This window comes from Atractosteus spatula, chromosome 14, assembly GCF_055471065.1.
Source record: "Atractosteus spatula isolate fAtrSpa1 chromosome 14, fAtrSpa1.hap1, whole genome shotgun sequence".
NCBI classification, from domain to species: Eukaryota; Metazoa; Chordata; class Actinopteri; order Semionotiformes; family Lepisosteidae; genus Atractosteus; species Atractosteus spatula.
Window position 1 is genome coordinate 35,780,561 of NC_142719.1, and position 21,691 is coordinate 35,802,251.

At 36.8% G+C, this 21,691-nt stretch overlaps 1 protein-coding gene across 1 annotated transcript; it reads right to left on the reverse strand.

Moving 5' to 3' along the window:
* Positions 1-2,473: 2,473 nt before the first annotated feature.
* bicc2 (bicaudal C homolog 2) lies at positions 2,474-17,677 on the reverse strand. The gene is made up of 19 exons (XM_088932166.1): positions 17,404-17,677; positions 15,734-15,780; positions 15,428-15,497; positions 15,177-15,256; positions 14,557-14,718; positions 14,093-14,146; positions 13,672-13,866; positions 12,941-13,189; positions 11,426-11,557; positions 10,894-11,080; positions 10,129-10,268; positions 9,766-9,950; positions 8,387-8,489; positions 7,274-7,313; positions 6,496-6,653; positions 5,073-5,256; positions 4,597-4,754; positions 3,443-3,542; positions 2,474-2,957 (listed from the first exon to the last, which is right to left on the reverse strand). Exons 1-19 carry the CDS (start codon positions 17,615-17,617, stop codon positions 2,827-2,829), a joined length of 2,589 nt encoding a protein of 862 aa, XP_088788292.1. The 5' UTR covers positions 17,618-17,677; the 3' UTR covers positions 2,474-2,826.
* Between the last annotated feature and the right edge of the window lie 4,014 nt (positions 17,678-21,691).

Below are 21,691 nucleotides of genomic sequence, written 5' to 3' on the forward strand. Positions count from 1 at the left end.
TACTGTATATGGTATCGCCCAAATAGCCAGAAATCGTTGTTTACTTCTAGGTGTTACGAGTACAATATGTTGTACTTGTTACAATCAGTAAAAGAAAACCCTGAGCCTCCAGGTCGATGTTGTGTAATTCTCACTGCCGTGGTAACGATACAGGGCGAGGCAGCAGGTAATGTGCCCGAGAAGAACATAATCTCTAGAGAAACATTCAAATACACCAAAAAGATCTGGGCTTTCATTATTGAGGGTTATGGACGTTCGTGCCCGCTGGTATATTCCGTCAGTGTAGCATAACGTCCAGTTCTTTCGGAATAAATATGTTGTTAAAATTTATTTGAAGGGAAGGATAATTTCTTCTTCAGTGTCCTTTAGTAGTGATGCCGTGAATGGCCTGCTTTCGATGAATGTTTTTATTCCAATGTTTCGATTTATTAAAGAAGATCATTTTAGTTTTTCCAGGCATACATGTTGCAACATTCCACTGCTTCCATTCATTATATATATATATGAATGAAGCTATTGACAGGTGGAGTACTGCTTTGTTGTGTACTTTACTCATGTACATTGTGTACATATCTCGTGAAACTGCAAATTCCTGGGCTTTGGGATTATGTGTATTTAAAACCGTTTTAATTTTTAACCAACTTTGTGCGACTATGCGGCACTTCTGTAGTCTTTAGACAACAAAAGCCAAGGAAAACATTCTCCAATGTAGCTGTTTAAGCACCATTTCGGATGCGCAGAATATTCTTAATCAGAACTGTAATGATGTTTTGCAACAAACTGTTACGAAAGCAAGTCATACTTAAACAGACCGAGCACTCAATCGTTTAATTTACTGTATTTATCTCAGATTAAACTCCGATCGAGGTAAGTGTTCATGTTTTCCTTAATTTTCGTTTAACGTTATAGTATAACAAAATAATATCCTGCAAACAGTCCAAAATATTTGTATACTGAAATCTTGCAGAAAATTACTGTTCAGTGTAAATAAACTATAGTATTACTAAATTCAGATGACAGAAGTGCCCTCTGGTGGCCGAACGAGCAAATACTTTCCTGTTGGTGTGCCACTTTCTGCGAAGAATTAAATGAAAACGATAATAGTTCAGAAAAATAGTTCAATTTTTTTATGATTCCATACCACTTTCTGCTTCAATGAATAAATCTATTGTGAAATCCGATTTACATGCACACATAATGCTCCTTACATGCACACATAATGGCTCGTAGCTCTCCTCTTATGTGGCATGACTTAAGATGTCAGAATCATTGGTGAAGTGACTGCATTTGCAGTTGAACAAGCAGAGGTGAATTCCATGCTGAAAGGTAGGAACTAATAGGGAAAAAAACACAACTTTGCAGTTTTGCAGATGTGGATCCTTCTTCAAAGATGTGGAAGAATGAGAGAGGGACAGGAAAATAGAGGTAAGGAGGTGCAGAAGGAGGACAAAAGAGAGTGTGAAAATGGGATTGAGAAGCTCATATCTTTGTTAACCTACACATATATACATGCATGTCAATGTAAAGCTATGTGAAGTACTAGCCACCTGTAATTCCCAGGTATATGTACTGTATATTATTTGTAACAGAATTGCAAATGGCAAAAAAGATCAGGCATTAATTCACTCAAACCTAAGGCCATTATACTTAGACCATCAAAGTTGAAAAAATAACTTGCACCACAAGCTTTCTACTAAAGCCTCAATGGTTTATTTAAATATTATTTAAAATAATACAAATTGTATTGCAAAAAAATCTCAGCTTTATCTCAGTGTAGAAAGGAGACATAGAGTTGAGACACCTTATCTAAGCTGTCAGACTGACTTCCACACAGGGGCATTACCTTGGTTTTTCCCAGTATTTGAATAAAACTTTGGTTCTTGTCGTGTCAACCAGACCAGGATTGAGTGGTCTGTTTTACATAACACTTATGTTAATTAAAAACATAAATCTGCAGTAGGATATCAGTCCAGAGAGGCAACAAAAGTTAGGCACTTTCTGCACAAGCACATTGATTGATAAATATCAAGTAATAAAGTTTTTTAAGAGTACCCTTATTCTGACATGATCAGATAGTTCACAAATGACAGAAAATCATTCACGACTGTCTCTCGTCGATACAGATGTCTCTACTGTGAATAGTTCCGTCAAGAGGCGGTTGCACATTGCCGCTCTGTTGGTGCTCAAAGACCGAATGACATCAGTAAATTTATTTATAAAAAATATCTTCACTGCATGAATTTGAATTTTGTGATCAGACAAGATAAGCTGCTGGACAGGACCAGAAGCTGACACAGAAAAATAAAACAAAATTGGAAAAGGCAGCTTTGATAAAAGTTCCCTGTGTGCGGTTTATTTTACAGCGCCTGAAGTGTCGTGTCCTGGCAACCACTGCGTGTAAGGTGAAGGTTCTCCTCTTGACATAGTCTTCTGTAACAGATTCCTCAGCTCTACTGACACACAAGAAACAGCACCAGTGGGTGATCTTTATTTTGAGGGTTATTTCCTAGGACACAACTATTACAGCTTGATGAATTCCACAACATTATATGCAGCAGCGCCAAGACATCTCCAAAGGAGTCAATAAAAGGCAATTGTTACCACCTCGTGTATGAACATCAGCCCACCAATCAGCTCAGGCAACAGCAAAACTGTCCACATGGTTGCTGATGTCAGACAATGGGGGTGTTGGATCAGTCTGAGGAAGGAAACATCAAGCTGGATGACTTTTTTTGATTGCACCCCGGGATGTACTTATCTATAGTAGACTTCTCTGCAGCCATGATGGTTCACTTAGGCCAGCAGTGCAAATTCTCCTGCTGCCCCTTACCAGCAGTTACTTTGGCTTCCTGTGTCCATGTCCACTATCCGGGGCAGCCTTCCGCTCGCCCCACCTTCCAGGTACCCTGGCTTTACTGCAGGGGGATCCAGGAACTTCTTTTTATTTTTGTTGAACTCTAAGGAGAAAAAAAGGAATCCATTTTAAGAGCCCATCTGTGCATGTATAAAAAAGTCTGTAAGTTAAGGAATGTATCTGATGAAACCTTAAGTCTTAACTTTGAATCAAATACATTATATTTCTTCTGTGGTTTTGTCCTCAACGAGTATGTGCTATATAATCAATTCTTTCTCTCAATGCCTTCAGGAAAACTGAAGTACTTCAGAAGAGGAGTTATTTTCCCCACATAACTAAATGAGAGAAGAGAGCATGCATGGACTAATAAAGTTATAATTATAATTTAATTACAATTATAAAAGCTAACACCTGTAAGCACAAGGCACCATTTTCAGGCTAAATAACAGTTGTTTACATGGAAAAATAAACAGAAGCACTGTTTTACCATGATAGAATTCATTCTACTTAAAAATGATAGAATGATGGTGTGCAGCAACATTGAAAAGCAGATCCAAATGGGGACGTCTTTAAAAGCAAACATAATACCTGAAATAGCCAAGAGCATTTTCCGTCTTGCCCCAAAAGTTGAAATTCCTACTTCTTTGAGGTCCTCATCAGAGAGTGTCAGAAATGTCTGAAAGTCAATCTAGGGAACGAAGGAAAACAGACATAGCGTGAACAGCAAAAACATTTTCAAGACAGGAGAAAACTATTCTGATGTACCACTTCACTACACTGCAATAGCATTACTGAAATCTGACACAATACATGTCCCAACAAGCAATGGTTATTAGTCACTCTAGGCCAAAATGTTGGCTTGTGTTAATGAAATTCTGTTGGATTTTTATACAAGTAACCCTGGTCTATGCTGTGTAATGGAGAAAAAAAAATCAGAATTGAATTTATATTGATTTTGTCCTAGAGGTTTCAGTGACTCAACATCACCTTCATAAATATTGTTTATTCATTACTGGAATGTTTACTTGACTTATGTGGCACTGTACTGTCAAAGTGGAGTACATAGTAGTTCAAAAGCTATATTACTGTATACAAGGCTGCATGCAGTTCACATGATATGATGGGGCTAGGAGTAGAGATTCTCCAAAGAATTACATTTGATTATTTATAAAGTACTTTATAGGACAAGGAGAATAATAAAAACTCCTTGTCAGGTGGACACACCTGAAGAAGGCTTCACAGCTGAAACGCGTTTTCTCTCTTCTCCTTTCAGCATGGAATTAACCTATTACTTGTTCCTTTGTAGCCTACGTGTATGCTGACACAGCTACCCACCTAAACTAATAATAACCTTTATTAATAAACCAACTTTTCAAACCCATGGATACAGACAAATACCAATTAACACTTACAAGTGAAGGGGAGATATGGAAGTCTATATTGATTTATGAGCCTTGAGGGTGAAACAATTAAAGAAACCCTAAGGTGGTAAGGTGCAAAAGGAATTCTTTAAGTACTGTAACTCTGTTTTCCAGGATGTGGTTACTGGTATTAAGCAAAACACACACCTTTTTATAATTAAGTCTAGATTGATTACTTAAATGGTACATTTTTTTTAATTTAACACACAAGAATACCAACACACACACATTCTCTAGTTGGTACTTTTTAACACCTCCTAGTAAATCCAATCTGAATAATCAAATAATCATTGCATGGAGCTTTAGGGAGGAGAGCTGTACCTCCTGTTGTTGGAAGATGTCGATGTATTTCCCCAGGCCTAGCTGACTGAAGAGCTCTGGCAGATCTGTAGTATGCTGAGGGGTTGGAGTGGGTGTACTACTGCTTGGCCTGCTCAGCGATGAGACACTCTCAAAGTAATTACTGCAGCTAAGGAAGGCTTCAGTTGGAAAGAAGAAGAGGGAATTAGTGTCTGACATGTAATGAGAACATTTCAGGTTCACTGGGTTAGTGTTGGTTTATTGCAAAATGTACTGGAATATTATTTACTTTTATTATTAGTAATTTCCCATATAATGGTTGGAAAATAAGTTTTCTGAGTTTCTTTAATCTTTAAATCTCAGACCAAGGTTAAACAGTTTACAATGTAATGTATTTCATAAGAGAAAAGATCCAGAAGGATTCTTTCAGAAGCAATCATGTGAAACACGACAAAATAAAACACCAGCAATATGGCACAGTTGCGTGAAACCCCTACAAAATTTGTCTGCCCTGCTTCTCGTCGACGAGGACGCAAAGGCAGGGAAGGAGGACGCCGATGAAGATGAAGAGGAGGAAGGCGGTGGTGATGAAGGTGCAGGTTCTCTCCTTTCACGCCAGTTTTCAGAGTTACTTCCGCTGGTGAGCTTATCTTTACTGAGGGACTTTTGCAAGCTCCATGTCTTGAAGATGGAGGGTGAAAACAAAGACAAAACATAGGGTTACTTTGGGAAACTCCTTTCAGCATCTGATTTTTCTCTGCCTGGGGATGTTCCAGTACCACATAATAATGGCAGAGTTGAATGTGTCCTCTCACCTGCAGATTTAAAGCAATTTGTTTCCAGCCACATGGGTTTTTTTCTCTGTATGTACCTGAATGGATCCAAGGAACTGTCATAAGCCTGTGTGGGAGTTTGAAAGCTACCATCCTAATGTCAAAAGGTGATAGAGCACCAGAGAGACTCTTTTTTCTTCCAAAACACCTCTTGTACAGTTCTTTCATGATACAAGCCCCTCATATATCCTCACCCATGAGTAAGCAGGGTATGATAAACATGATTGTCTTTATAGTCTCTGAACAACCCTTGAATATTTTTGGAGTATTTATAATCCATTATACTTATATTCCACAACAAAAAGTATATGTTCTGAAACTAACACAATAACAGAGGAAAAACAACTACTTTGGGTAATAAATAAAATCATCAAAACATTTCCTTTAAATGTATAAAATATGTTTAATAAATAAGCAGTCAAAACTGTGCTTCTGTTGAACTGTTCATTCCTATTTTTAATTATTTTGCATTTAAGGAGTTAAGTGGGTAGGAAACAACTGAAAGTGAAAAGCATTGCATTACTTCCTAAGCTCTATACAAGATAGCTTAGGAAGTAATACATTTGGACAAGAATTTTCTTCTTAAATTAAAAAAATATTTCACTCAAAACAGAGTTTCCAAATGTATTAGAGCAATAGACTTAAAGCAACCTGTCACTGAGACTATTCATAGCATTAAATGTTCACCACTATCATTCATACAAATTACTGTGAAACCTATCACACATTTGCTGTATGACAGATGGTCAGCATGTAAATTGCAATCTAGTAAGTAATTGGATGTGAAGCCTTACCACTTACCCCAAAGTGCTACGCATTCAGCTTATTCCACCTACACTGCCTTTCCATTCACGAGCCAAATTAACGACACCTGAGCAGTTCAACAGCCAAACACTCACTGAGCAAAGAGAAAGACATCTGTTGCTGTAAGTGTCTGCTGATGTTTTGAATTTTTATTTAGAGCTGCAAGCTGAGATGTTTTTTCACCTTTATGTCCAAAAGGAAACAGGAACTTGGTTCACAATTTTTTTTTTTTCCGCGTAGAGCGGATGGTCTTGCTATTCATGTTATGAGTGGAAGAGGATACCTGTGTACTGCTGTTATCTAGGTATGACCTGTAGTTGCGCCGACTGACACAGCGGAGCTCCTTTGCTGCCTCTGCAGGCATGGACTTTGAGAAGCCCAGGCCACTCCAGGTATCTGTGGGAGTTCGTACTTCTGTCACTACCGGCTTCTTCTGCATTGCTGAAACACAACATCACAGAAGCAGGAGCAACTAAATATGGGCTGTGCGACCTCAAATCAACTTGAACAGGCCAATTGCACATTCAAACATCTTATTCGGAAAAAATCATAGCACAGTAATATTCAGAAGAATATTGTAACTACTGTATATTTTTAATAACAAAAGACTGATAAGGTCTTCGTATCTGGCTGTTTATGCTATTCACTGAGAACAAGTACTTTATCAAGTGAATGAAACAAAAGATTTTCACATGTCTTAGATAAGTCATTCTCGATCAAAAGGTTTGAAGTAAAGACTGTTGAACTACTAGCATTATTTGTTCATATTACTGCTGATTAACTGCAAGCATAATGCTAAAAGGCCTCTGCAAGTTAGAAATGTATTTATTTAATAAGATTAACTTTTAATTACAGCTCTATTATAGAGATTAATGTACCAGTAACAGATTTTTTTAATTAAAGAGTGCTTTAATCTTATGGAAAATTAATCATACAAAACAGTTATAAAAACAATAGAATATGGAAAAGAAATTATTTGCATAAAACTGTCATATTTGGCATCCACAAATAAACTCCCAATTGAGCATATTAAGAATCCTTTTGCAAAGTTTGCATCTTACCTCTTGTTGCTAAGAGTTTCTTCTTTTCATAGTCGTATTCCTGAAACAATGGAATGGGCATATAGTAAACCAGCACATGAAGATAAATTGTCTGAAATTTTTTAATGATTTATGTTGGTTAACTGTACAGACAGACCAACAAATTGCTGAACAAAAGTTACATATGTAATTTGCTTTGTGTCCTTTGACACAGGAAGATGAGCAGAGACACAATCACAATCCTGTGTTAGAGTGTGCTATCACCAAGGTCACTGTATCAGCAAGGCAATTCTTGAAACTACATGTCAATTCCATTCTTGTGTTCCACTTGACTGGCCTGTTTGTAACTTCTGAAATTACCAGTCAGATGTGGGCAAAAGGTACAGTGTTCGTGAATTTCTGCACAGAGGTCACTTTAATTTTAGCACTAAAAACTTTGTTACTTACTGTACACACTTAGCTCACAAGGTATTGAGTTTTTGGAACCTATGTACTTGTTTCACATGCACTTAACTGAAGAACTTATATTTAACATTCAATATATTTCTGTCTGAAGTTTCATTGAAACACCTTTAATGCAACATCCATTTAAAGTTGCAAATGAATGTCTATACATGACAAATGAGCCAGTAGCCATCATGCATCAATATTACTCAGTGTTAATCTATAATGCTTTAATTGTATCCATAAATGATCTATGAGCGCTCATTTATACTAAATTGGTTTCTTTTTGCCATTAATAAATGCAACTTTCATCCCTTTAATTAAACTGGTGCAAGAGTTATTTTTAATTTTAATATGCGTTTTAATCACTACAGATTTATTCTAATTAAACTATGAAGCAAACAGCAGGCATTTATGTATGATATGTCCATACAGAAAAGGGAACTTCAGATAATACACTCATACAAACCTTGGGTGAAATGGAAAATACAAAATATTTTTGGGTTTTCCTGGGTTAGGGAGAAAACCTACAAATGCCTGAGATTCGATCCCTGTTTGGTCCCGGTCAGAACATGAACAGAACAACCCAACTGACATGAGTTGAATTAAAGAGATACAGTATAAATTGAATCTTTGCTTTATTTCTCATTTTTAAAAATTCTAATTTATTTTTTTTCTAATTTTCTATACCTCAGTCTTCATGGAGGCAGTGCCTGACTCTGTAGTTTGCATGGTGTCTGTCTCAACATTGTTCACTTTATCTGTATCACTGTCCTCATCACTTTTTAACAATCTGAAAGAAACAGCAGAAATGATTACTTTGTATTTAGTGTCTTAGACAAATGATTGTGAACAATGTGAAATGAACTGAACACAAGGTACAAGACCTAAAATATGTCCTGTTTTCACTGCAACACTTTCACATTAAAGGGGAACTGCCCAATTTCTCAGACCGGTTATTAAATCTTGGTAACAAAATAAACTCACCGACAGTATTGAAAAAATTTACACATTTTGAATTAAGCACAAAATCGTGAACTTTGTGAAAGTGCTCTATGGTTGCCATGTTGTCACAAACCCCTAGTCTCGCAACAGGCGAGTTTGCAGGTTTGCAAGAAGAGTGACATGAAGCTGCTCTTCCTGCTCCCTAGTCACTGTAATCACGAATGTAATGTGATATACGAGCAAATAAGAACAGGCTGTGCATGAGACATTTCACGGATTAAGCAGAAAATTGTGAACTTTGTGAAAGTACTGCATGGTCACCATGTTGTCGCAAACTACTTGTCTTGCCATGGACGAGAGTGAGAGTTCGCAAGAATTGTGACTTAAACCGACCCTTCCTGCTCACTAGTCACTGTAATGACTAATGTAATGTGATGCACAAGCAAATACAGTAAGTACAGGTTGTACAGCAGACATTTCACCACAGAAATGTTCCAATGTGATCTCCATGGAGAGTTAACAAGTAAGTAGTATTTATCGGCAAATCTGTCTAGATGCCGAGAGCAATATTTCTATTGGATTAAAAGAGATGTATTCACAAGCTGGCTTGTTTACAATGTAATAGGGCTGCTTCACATCACCAGACATTTTGTTGACTTGTTCTGAATTGCAGAATATGGCACTGCGCATGACGGGACATTTAGCTTATTTTGTGATGTAAATTTCACTTTGTAGATTTTACTTTTACTGTGATTTGAAATGCACTCATCAATGCTGGTTCTTTCTAACCCCAAAATATAAAAATAGAGGTGCATTTCCCCTTTAAGAAGATTTGAAGACAATGATCTCTAGCGCACAAAAAAACAATCTGACACCACTGTGGGCTCCTGTTCATGGAAAGCCCGACAATCTTAAAGCAGTTGAGGTCAAGGTTGCAATCTAAAGAAATGAAATGACGCACAGTCTATATCTGATTGCAGCATTTTAAGGTTTTTCCTTGAGGACAGCACAAGTCAGTCAGTGTCTGAACATTTGTCATTTCTTAAAAAATAAGGTTCATTATCCCTCAACACAAGTTATTACACTGCAGGACAGGCTTGAAAATATCAATGAAGAACACTTACAATTTGTACAGGTTCTGGCATCCGGCAGACTCATGTGAGGTTGTTCTGCTTCCACCCTGATTTAGTTTTTTCCTGATTTGAAGGTTTGTTGAGCTTGAACCCTCTACTAGTTCTTTTGGTTCTGAATTATCATTATTTGGTTGCTCAGTCACAGAAGAGCTCTGCAGATGTTTAGTCTCAGAAACCTGAAGAAGAAATAAAGGAAGCAAATTAGCAATGGCTTTGTTTTACAAATATTTGTTTCTGAGCAAATCTGAAGGCAAAGGTAGCTCTCAAAATAATGTCACTGATGCAATCAGTTGATGGACAAGAAAGTGAATATGTGAAAAGAAAATTAAATAAGCCATCCCTTAATAATCTTACTTTTTTCAAGCATTCAGTTTCATTCCTCTTCAATGATCCTTTGCCCTCTTCATGCAGCAGAGAGAGACCTGGAGGTGGGGAAAGTCTAGTTTTCACCTGCAAAAGGGCACTGACCACTGCCTCTGGAGTTGGGAACGCTCCTGGTAAAAACAGAAAACCTATACTAAACATCTTTTCTAGGTAATTTCTTCTGGCTTATTTTCATGAAGCTGACATCATCTATGACCTGGTTGACAGTTATAGGACACATAATATGTTCAACATTTCTATTTGTCTGTACTCTAACACTTGCTGCTGCTGTTTGAAATCAATGCTCTATCAGTGTTGCAATTTACTATTTTTAATCATTTTGCTTATTTCAAATGTAAATGTTACATTAATCAAAATATAATTTGTTGGTATTAAAATAAAATGTAATGAGCACATTTAGCTTCTTTAAACATGAAGTGCAAGCAGTGGATATTTTTTAATACCTTTGATCTTTCCTGTAACTACCCTCTTGTGCCTTATATGAAAGGGAGATCAGTCATATTTTCTTCTGATCCCTGCATAATATGTTGTAATCATGAACAGTACTTTTCAAGTTCATAGTTTCTTCTATGCTCAACAAACTAATTTACAGAAAAAACGTAAAAGAAAATCCAAATTCCACTTACAGAGCAGGGTCTACTTGCATAATACAAGAGAATACTATATGAAAAAGCATTCTAAATAGGAAAAGAGGTTCATAACGTATTAGATTCAGATTCAGATTGCAAACCTTACCTGCATCTGCAAGACCTAGCTGTTGCATAATCAGATTGAGCCAGTAATTAGTTAGACCATTGGTTAAGGGAATATCGCAGGTAGGCTTTACTGCTACGGGAACCTCGATGGTTTCTAGACCCAACAGCAATCTTCTTACTTCATACAAGTTTAATACATTCCTTTCCAAAGTCTTCACTACAACTGACTAGGAATTGGAAAACAAGAAGAATTAAAATAGTGGTACTATTAAAACAGAAAACATACACAAACATTTTCCACACATTTTAATTTCTTACAATCAAGCCATGGGTGGATAAGCCTTTAACTAGCCTAAAGCTAAAAGAACAAAACACTCACTGTTTTTAATATTTTCTTAGTTTGAAGAGAAACACTAATTATTTTTTAGGTCTCTCTCTGTAAATTTCAAAGTTTAAGTGAACCAGCATTCATAAGTTTCCAATGGATGGATGTAGACTTAACCATATCTAATTGAAGGAATCAGAATGTTTAGCATGGCAGTGAAATAGGAAAGGAGGAAGAGACAGGAAACCTTGGTTGTCTGCTTCACTTTTGGCTTGACGCTAATGAAAACCCCAAGGTTCTGCATCATTTGGCTGAGCTTGGAAGGATCCACATCTCCATCTTCTTTCATGTCAAACATCAAGCAAATTGGCAGACAGTCCTGCAGACCAAGAGGAAAAATTATGCCAATTAATCACCTAAGGATTTGATTGAGGTTTTTTTTCCAATAATTACACATTTTTAAATCATATTTGAATACTACAGGTTCAAATGCTCCAAACTAGCCAACACAGTCAAATAAAATCATAGAAAACATTATATATAATTTGAAGACAAATTGGAGAGTTACAAGCCAGCTGCAGTTTTGGGTTCACATTAGATGCTGATGAAAAGCTTGCAGGTAAAGGAAAAGTTTTCTGATTCATTTGTAAAGAAGGCTTTTCATATGAGGGCAGTGTAATCAGTCCCATCTACAGGCTGAGCATCCCTTTGTCGAGAGCTGAGCATCATTGATTAGTGAAGACATAAGAAAAAGGAGAGTCTAGCCATGTCAGAAACAAAACACACAGTGAAAGCAGTGAGTGATAGTGCAGAAGATCCTATTGAAATCAACTTAACACTTCTAATTTCAGTTAGCAGTATACAGATCAGTAGCAAACACAGTGTCTCACAATGTTTAAGCCACATCTGTGCCATGCAAAATACTGTTTAACACAGCAGGTATTGTGGTGAACAAACTGTGATAATCTCTCGACCTAAAAACACTGAATTGCTTACTAAACATGTGAAATAATAAGCACATAAGGCATCCAACAACCCAGGAAAAAGAGAAGTGGGTGTGACAGCTTATACTTACTATAAATATTATGTAATGCCAGCTGCATACGTTTAGATTGTTTAAAAGATTTTTATGAATTGTATTGATAAGCTTAAGAATAATTTAAGACTTTTGTGTTTTCTAATAATCATTTTGAAATTGACATGTTCCTAATAAAGAATGTGCTTGGGCTATTTTTTAGATTTAGAATAGCCTATTAATTTTGTTATACTATCCTGATATTCACAGCTCTGAATCCTTACACCACACACAAGGGAAAATGAAGATTTGTAGGCAGACTCACACTTCAGGTCATTCGTCTTTTAACACATGACATGCTGTGCAGCCCAATACCACAGATGCAGAGCCAATTGCCTGCAAGCCCTCAGGAGGCCACAGGGGTTACCGTGTGTGTTTGAGGCAAGAAAGTCCTGGACAAATAATCTCACTCTAACCTCTGCCAATCATGCATTGCCTCTTGGGCACTACCTGTGACATGTCACAGGCTTAAACCCATGATCATAGAACTCATTCCACACTCAGGAGTTTATGCTAATCGAGAAGCCCCAGGCTATTATTAATTCCTGGGTTTTCTGAAAGTATTACTCTGTAAGATGGACTCTTTTACATCACTACCATTATTAAACAATATCCATTATTAATAACCCATTGAATCAACTAATGCTCTTAAGTCAAACAAACCAATATATTAACCTGGGTACTCACCAGAAGCTGCTGTTTGGCCAGACAAACAGAATCTGTGGTTCCCTGTATCAACAGCATGGATCGGCTCTGAGGAGTGTTCAACTCAGGAAGGACAATCTGAGTCTGAGTCATGTGCATAATATTGATGAAGTTGGCGCCGTTCTGGCCGATTAAGAACAGGTGCTGCTGGGAGGTGATGTCGAGCTGTGTACTCACAGTGACGCTGACCTCAGCGCCGATCAGCAGCTCAATCAACACGCACGTTGCCTTCTGTCAGGAGATTGAAGTTTTCGAGGGTCAGAGTGTGTTTTTACCACGATTACAGTACCTTGCATAATGGGTTTCACCCCACAGCACTTTACAGACCAGAAAGAATTATACAACTACCACTGAAGAGCATTGCCATATTGTAACATATTATGCATTTCTGAGTAAATACTGGGTCTGATTGTGGACTCATGAAAATAAATTTGATCTGGGAATTTAGGAAGGACACCGGAGATACACTCCTACGCTTTCAAACACAGCAATATAATCTTATCTATCCACAATTACCTAAGGTGAGACAGAATGAGACAGCAGCAACGTTTCCTTAATAAATTCATAAAAATAGATATTCCAGATATTAAAATAAATATGTAGCACACTTTTATTTAATTTCAATGAAATACTATATAAAGTGCTAAACATTGAAAAGGTTCTAAAGTGGAGAAGAAACTCATCTGAGAAACAAGCAACATAGCCTGGTTCACCTTGACAGAACAGCAGTTGCCCTGCAGGCCCCTCACTGTGCAGGTAGTGCTGTAGAACTTTGGCTGCTGTCGAAAGGAGACGGTGACATTAAAGGTCTGGACTATGTGTTGAATCACTGGAGAATTCACATCAGGTACGGTCTGAGGAACCATGGCCACAGGCAGGTCAAAGCTCAGAACCAGAGGCTGAAGTTCCTGGAAAATAGGTTTGCGTAAGATTTTTTTTTTCCTCTTACCTGAACAATTATTAATCTACGCAGTTACTGAAACATTGCTAGGAAGATTTAATTCCACTATTAGCAAAATATTAAGCTATATAAATATACTATTAAAAAACAGTAATTAATCTACTATATTTGTCTTAGTTTCCCTATAAATAAACTGAAAAAGATGCTTATAAAATATGCAATACAATATTTACCCTTATTCTTCTCCTGGCAGATTCCACACCAGACACAGGCCCAGCAATTGAAACCTAGGCAGAATGGAGACAGTTAAAACACAATACAATGTATTCCATAGAAAATAATGATTTGTAGTCTTTTTAAGCAAACAGTATTTTAAACTCACCTTCAATGTGGTTTTAAGTATTAGACCTTTATATAATTAGCAGTAGTAAAAAGCATATTTCAGCATATATTTTTAAGAAATACCTAAATAAAAAGAATATTTGAAAGCCTGGATCACTTTCCTGTTTCTCTGTTTTTCCTTCATGACACTGTGCAGTATCTCAAATGGGTTTGCTTGCCAATTAAATCTCAAATGCCAGGTTATTCGCATAAATAAATTGGATAATTTACAAAAACACTTCTAAACCGAAGTAATCAAGAAAGTACTCAACGTCATCTGGAACATAACAATATGAAAAAAGAGATTTTGCGGTACCTGATTGCTCTTTTCCACATTTACGCTGTTGCGGTTGGAGTCTGGGAAGTGTATGTGACATCCTGTCTCCTCCATGACTTTTTTAATATTGTTGCCCCCTTTCCCTATCACATGGGAATGCTCTGTGTAAGCCACATCCATCTTCAGAGTTGCTTTATTTACCTGGACACAGGCAAAGCGATGAGAATCTCAGTCACAGCAATGCAAAGAATGGCGTACTTTGATCTTTGGTTTCCGAACATCTACTGAACAGGACAAGGAAAAACTATGAGGCTAAATGACCTTCCAATCTCATCATCTAATAGCCACTCTTTTCTACCTGCATTTGCATAACAGACATTGCATAGACGGTGAAATCAGGTTGACAAGATATAATTCAGCAAATCAAAGTCAGTTTCCTCTTTGGAGAAATAGATACTTCACATTGATACCAGGGGTACAACATGTGCTCCAGCTGTCAAGTAAATTGGCAGTTTTCCTGAAAAAGTAGTGCTTAGATTTTTCAAAAGCAGAACACATAGTTCTTTTAAAACACAGTCACACCCTGTTTTACCTGCACCTTATGGGTTTTAAATTCAAACAGAATTCAAAATAAAGGATCATTCTCAAAGCAGGATTACCTTTGTCTCCAAAAGTTCTAATATCTTCTTCTTGGCCTCCAAGACATTGTATTTCTTCCCTTCTACCTTAACATGAGGATCTGGCAGAAATAAAAAAGATAAAACAATATAGATATTTTGAGTTATTGCCATAATATTGAAAACTTCAATGAATAAAGAAATAAAAATAATGTACTTGTCCCAAGACAAAGAAGGGCTTGTAACATAATCAACTATCAGAATTATAATGAATATGTTAGTGGATTTTTTACCTTTCTTTGACTTTGCCCCAATCTTCAATTTGGAAGGCCATTTAATCTGTGTATTGGTCTCTGCCATCACCTGAGAACACCATTGCAAGGGAGAAGTGAAAATAATTTCATCACAGGTTTGAGAGACACTGGAAGAGACAAATTGCATCCTGCTCACAGAGACAATTTAAATAATAATTCAATTTGGAGTTCTGACATCTGATCATCACTTTTAAAAACCCATAGTTTGGTCATTGTTATTCTCATGGGTGAAAAAGGATGGACAACATTTTTTTCTTCAATCATTCAGATTTTTAATCTACTTACTTTTTGAAAGAATTCTTCACCGGTCACAATGTTTTCATTATGAGGGGCTGCAAAATGAAAACACAAATCCTTATTGTATTTAAAGCAGACTTGGCTGTTTTAAATACCAAAGCAAGGACATTTTAGATCTTTACAACTTCTGAAGGATGAAATGTTTTCTCGATCACATGTTAATGAGCGGAGTGTCTGTTCCTGCCTTTCCTGGCAGCTGTAAATGCTTGTGAGGAGTTAAAGGAACTTATTAGCATGTGTATGATTGAGTGAGAAGTCCTTTTTAACTGGTAAAACCAAGGAAGTAGAGATATTCCAAAGAGCAGGTGCACATAATTGGTCTTCATATTAACATATATTAATATGAAGAATATATATATTAACTTAATCTTAAACTGCCTCCTTAACAGCATTTTTGTAGCAGAACTCCATAGTTATCATTATTAATCCTATTAAAAAAATAATATATTGGATATATTACATTACAGAATATAATAATATATTACAGAAAATGGTTTGCATAAACATAAAGTTCAGCCTATTGTTGTAAAAAGTAAATTAAATTTTCTGCATTTTAATTTCTAATCATTGAAGCCCTATGTAGTCCATGAATAATATTTCCAAGACATCTAATTACCTTAATTTTGAAAATGGTATATCCTTTTGAATATCTAATTGCTTTCAGAATTCTCAATGTCACATATTTCACTTTCCTAGAGCAAAGCTAATTAAAAGTAACAAGAGCTACAGTATAATCTTTGGAGTTGTGTAATAATATATGGATATTTTCTCTCTTCACACATTACAAATATCACACAGTTTTACTACTAAAATAAAAGGCATTTTGATTTTGGACATTTTTGTTAACTTCTGTGTTTAAACCTTGTTAGCATGCTGTTTACAAAGCTCAAGCAATAAAAAAAAATGAAACCGGCAATGTTTGTGAAGTGGACAGATGACCTATCACTGAGAAACTATACCCCAGCAAAACATTGGAATACTGTTAGATACTATTTTTGCAAAGGTTCACGTAAAGGCAGTAGCATTGTAACCTTTTTACAATGAGCTCATCTTCATTTACATTGACATTTACAAGTTCTTTTGGCCTCTCTCTCTTTCTTTAGTTATGATCGCTATAGGTTACGCAGCCCCTGGCTGTGGAATGGGAAAACAGCATGGGCGCAGAAAAAATACAGGGATTCCAATACTTCTTCACAAAAAGAGGGTGGCAGAAAATGAACAATTTCATCTCGCTGGCGAAAAAGTGTATTAGCAGCTGTGATTATGTAGTCACAATTCATGGTACATCACAGGCTTCTGATAGCTGAAGACTTAGATCTACCCTTAAAAAGTCCAGTTAGTGGGGTTAGTTAATGATTATAATAAAGAAAGTATCCTTCGTCATAATCTGTCAGCAGGCCAGAAACGTTCAACTGGTTGTGTGAACAAGTGCAAATGGCAGCATGTACACAGACCCACCAAACCCCAAAAAGTAGTCCAAATTTATTTTCATACATTTATCATATATATTGTATATTCTGTTTCATAATACACAATTGCCCAAGTCAAAGTAAATACATGGCTGTGTTCAGTTGTTGTGATGTTTAGTTTTCTACGGGCAACAGAAATACAGGGACTTTCAAACCAAAGTTTTACAAGTTTTAATAAAGACCACTTACTATGCAACATAGTTTCCAGTTTTTTTCTGTCAATCCTGAATCTCTCCTCTACCCATTCGGGGTCACTGTGGGCTGGTCCACCTCCATCTTCCGGATCAGTGTGGGCCCCTTCCTCCTTACCGCAACTCAGTGCCAAGTCAGTCTGCGAGCCTCCTAGGGCTGCCTGGCGAGTTCCAAGCGTCACTTCTTGACTCTCCTCTGGCGTGGCCATCATAAGTGAAGCGCAGAGTTAGTGTGTCCCCAGAGCCCACAGACAGGAGGTGAATGAGCCACAGGATCCATCGCTCCCTGATCTACACAGGAGCTCTCACTGCAGCCCCAGCCCCGCCTCTCCTGTGCCTCATTTACATTGGGGCTTTTTAACAGCAGTGCACTTATTCACTCGCGGGGGTGAGGGGACGTGTTGAGTGTGAAAAGGGGGTGAGACCACAGAAAAATGTTTTGGCTCAGAGGTCTCCTTTCCCTCTCGCCTTACCCTTACAGCTTTTGCTCCCTAAGACACAATACTTAGAGAGAGCAGTATATTTTTTGTTGTGTATATACTGTACATGGGGATGCTGTTAGGATCCCCACAAACAGGATAACCTAATGTGTTTATATAAAGCTGCGGAGCTTGGCAGGTTCCTTTCCAACAGAGGAATTTCTCAGAAACTTCCCCATTAATTAAGCAATTAATAGAAAACCCTGCGCCAGAAATCAGAAAGATTTAGTTTCAGCAGCATCTACCAAAGACTAAGCTTATTGTGTGAGCCAGTCACACAATCGTTGAACCTGTTTAGAGAACACAGCAAGCAAGGCTAAACAGATTTTTACTCACATTCAGCTTCACTGCGTTCTGTCGTTTTGAGAAATTCAAACCAAACGAGAAGTGCTGCATTATGTATGTCCTTGAATTGGAAATCTCTTTGGAAAAAGTTCCTTTGAAAAATCAAATATTTGAGGTCATTTTGTAAGCATGGGAATTATTTAAATTTGATTGCTTGAACATTAAAACTATTAGAGTGTGAGAACCCTGAAAATGTCATGGAAAATGAAACCAAACCTTCAGCAAAATGCTTTGATAAAAAAAATCAAAAAGTTCTGACTCAGTTACATTCTTCACACAGTGTGTAACTTCTCAGCTCGGAAACATTAAACTACTTGTGTCTATTCTGTATTCTTAGTCTCCCTCCACCAGCAATGCCTGAATTAAGGCAGCTTGTTTTTGCTTGAATCCCCAGACTAAGTCCCTCATTAATGCTTTCTTTTGATACAATGCTTTCAGTACTCACTCTAATGCAGTGAGTTTGAGCTCAAGCTCCCATTCAGTTTTCACAGGGAAGAAATAATAGCAATGGAACTTGCACTCTGAGGAACAGCAACCAGGTTTGCAGTGACTAAATTATTTTCACCCAGAGAACAGCATTTTCCAAGCGTCACCTTTTTTTACTTGTTTCAGTATGACAGTACTTAGTAAAAGGAATTCCTTATTATGCTAGCAAATAAAACAGAAATAATGTCAGACTTATCTGCAGTATGAAAGAGTAAATTACACAGTACAGCTTCTCAAGCAACAGTGTAATATTACAGCCATATGCTTTATTCAGGCACTCAGACAGTACTGTTTACTTTGTTAGCATCGAGCACTTTTTTTATTTACTGATTTATGTGTAGAAATCTTGTTTTTTGTAAAGTAACAAGTTAAGAAAGTGTTGCAGGCTACTGTAATTGATGCAATAAACTAAAACAATAACCTAATGTTTGCCAAATGATTATTCTGGAAATCAATAAGGAATGGGTCACTGTAGAGCTAAGGTACAGACAGGCAGGTCATCATGGTTTATATAGTAAAAATCATAGAGTATAGTCGCACAATATACAGAACAACAACTACAGTATTTTCGAGGATTAATTACACAGGATAAATTAACTGGGTACTAGAAAGTGTAAAAAAAAGGACCCAGTCAACAACTCTGCTCCCCCCAACAGTGACTCTCTCAATTAAAAAAAATAGAAGAGGGCTTGAAATTCCACTGGGCACTGAGCGAACCAAGCTTTCAGGGATGACCTCCAGAAACAATGCAAGTTGAGGACTAAAACCGGATAAAAGACAGACTCCTCTTACCAGAGGCAGCAGTGTGCTTGTAAGTGTTGCTTAGCAACCTGTTTGTTTACGAACAAGAGAGCAGTAAGAAAATCATTAACTAAAAACAAAGAAAATGCCATTTCTCTTACCATCTGCAGTAAAGCTAAATTACTACAAGAATCTGAAAAACAATATTTTATATGTTATGCTTTTTGCTCATTTTAGCCATAGTGCAGTCACTATTTTCTCAAAATGACAGATTAAATGTGTAATCAGTGACATTACATTAATTTCCTATGGTAGCTTTTTATTCAGCAGATCTTGATGTAATTTGGAATGTATTTCATTTTAACCTCTCAATTAAATGTGGTATAACATGTTCTGTTGCATTCTAAGACTTAAAAAATAAAACATTAATGAGAATCTGTATCACTTAACAGTATAGACATCTTGCATATGTATAATGTTATTTGTTATTAGTTTTTCAGTTTGTTCAATTCTTTTTTAAATTATAATGTTAAAATAATGTTAACAGCATGTATCCTTTCCAGATAAAATAACATCTTAAATATTGAAATATGATTTGTCTTAAAAAATAAATATAAAAACAACTTGATAAGCCTGATATACAAAAGGGTCTATGATTAACTTCTGATAAATGTAATACACTAGCCTAGACAAATCATTTTTATAAAGAAAATTGGTAAATAACATTTATTGGTTTATTGAACATTTAACACCTATACAAATGTGACCACCATTGTTTGCAGTCACTTTCCTTATCTTAACATCAAGCAAAAGACAAAGGTCAAGCTTTATTGCACTCTCTAATTTAACTTTCTATGAAAGGCTATATCCCACTCAAAGAGAAAAACAGGAATATATGATTTTTTTTTGGGGTGGCTGAGAATAAAAATCAAAATACTGAAAGAAAAACCTGTTTCCAGTGAGGAGTTCCTGTTTTATAGCCATCTAAATCCTATTGCCTAGAAACTGCATAGTTCAGGAATGGACCAACTTTTCAAGTCAACACCATTGCAAATCCCAGCTTGGTTTGCTTTCGCCACACTCATCATTGTTTGTCTCAGAGAAAAGAACATTTTAAGTTGTGAAGGGCTACCAATTCTAAAAAATAGATGGACGCGTAATTAAACCTAGTGCATGGCCAGAATGCCAGAATGCTTACATTTCCCTAGAAACAAAATGAAGGAGATGAGCATTTTGTTTTTGACTACTACTATACTTTCTTGACTACGAAAACTACCAGAGCAGAATAAAAAAAAAGATCAAAGTTACCCTTTGGTGTAAATTTTCAAGACATTTTACAGATTTTATTTGTATGTAACACCCTGGAGTAAAACGTTAGACTGAGACATCCCAGGGTACCCAGGAACCCAGTGTTCCCTGCAAAAGAGTGATACTTTCTCCATTCATTTACTAAACCGTTTTATCCAGTACAAAACTGCAGAGGAGCAGGAGCCTATCCTGGCAAGCAACAGGTAAATGCAGGATACAACCTGGACACGAGACACCAATCCATCACAGGGCACACACAGGCACAAACACACACACTCACTCTAGGACTAAGTTTCACAAAAGCCCATTAAACTTTGGACTACAGGAGGAAACCCATGTGACCACAAAGAGAAGATACAAACTCCAAGCAGATAGCACTCTATGAATTGAATCTCTGGCACCGGGCAATGTTACCCACTCTGCCACTTTGCTGCCCATGAGTAATAATGAGGAATAGAATTGTTAGATGTGTTGACAGCTTATGTGTAGTGTGCATAAGTGACAGGGTCCTGATATAGTGTATTGTACAGTTTGCTGACCACCTTCATCAAGAGCCAGACAGAGCCAAGGTATATCAAGTTGTCATGGTCCATGCAGGAAAAGTTAGGCTGGCTATTCTGCAAGAGAGACTTGAGAATTTTGCTTGTAAACTTAGGAGAAGAGCATCTACAATAGTCTTCTCAGGAATTCTAGCAATGCAAGAAAAAATATGGGAATGGGATTTATGTGGCTAAAAGGTTGGTATTTAGGCATATGGGGAATTGTGAGTCTTTCTTGAATAAAATGAAACTGTACAAGAAGAACTTGAGTGGAACCAGAAGAGCAGACATATATTATGGATGCAGATGCAAATGAGGGTTAATTAAATTAGGGGGTAGCTCACAGCAGGGTAATTCCGGTGGAAATAGAAAAGCCGCATCTAAAACT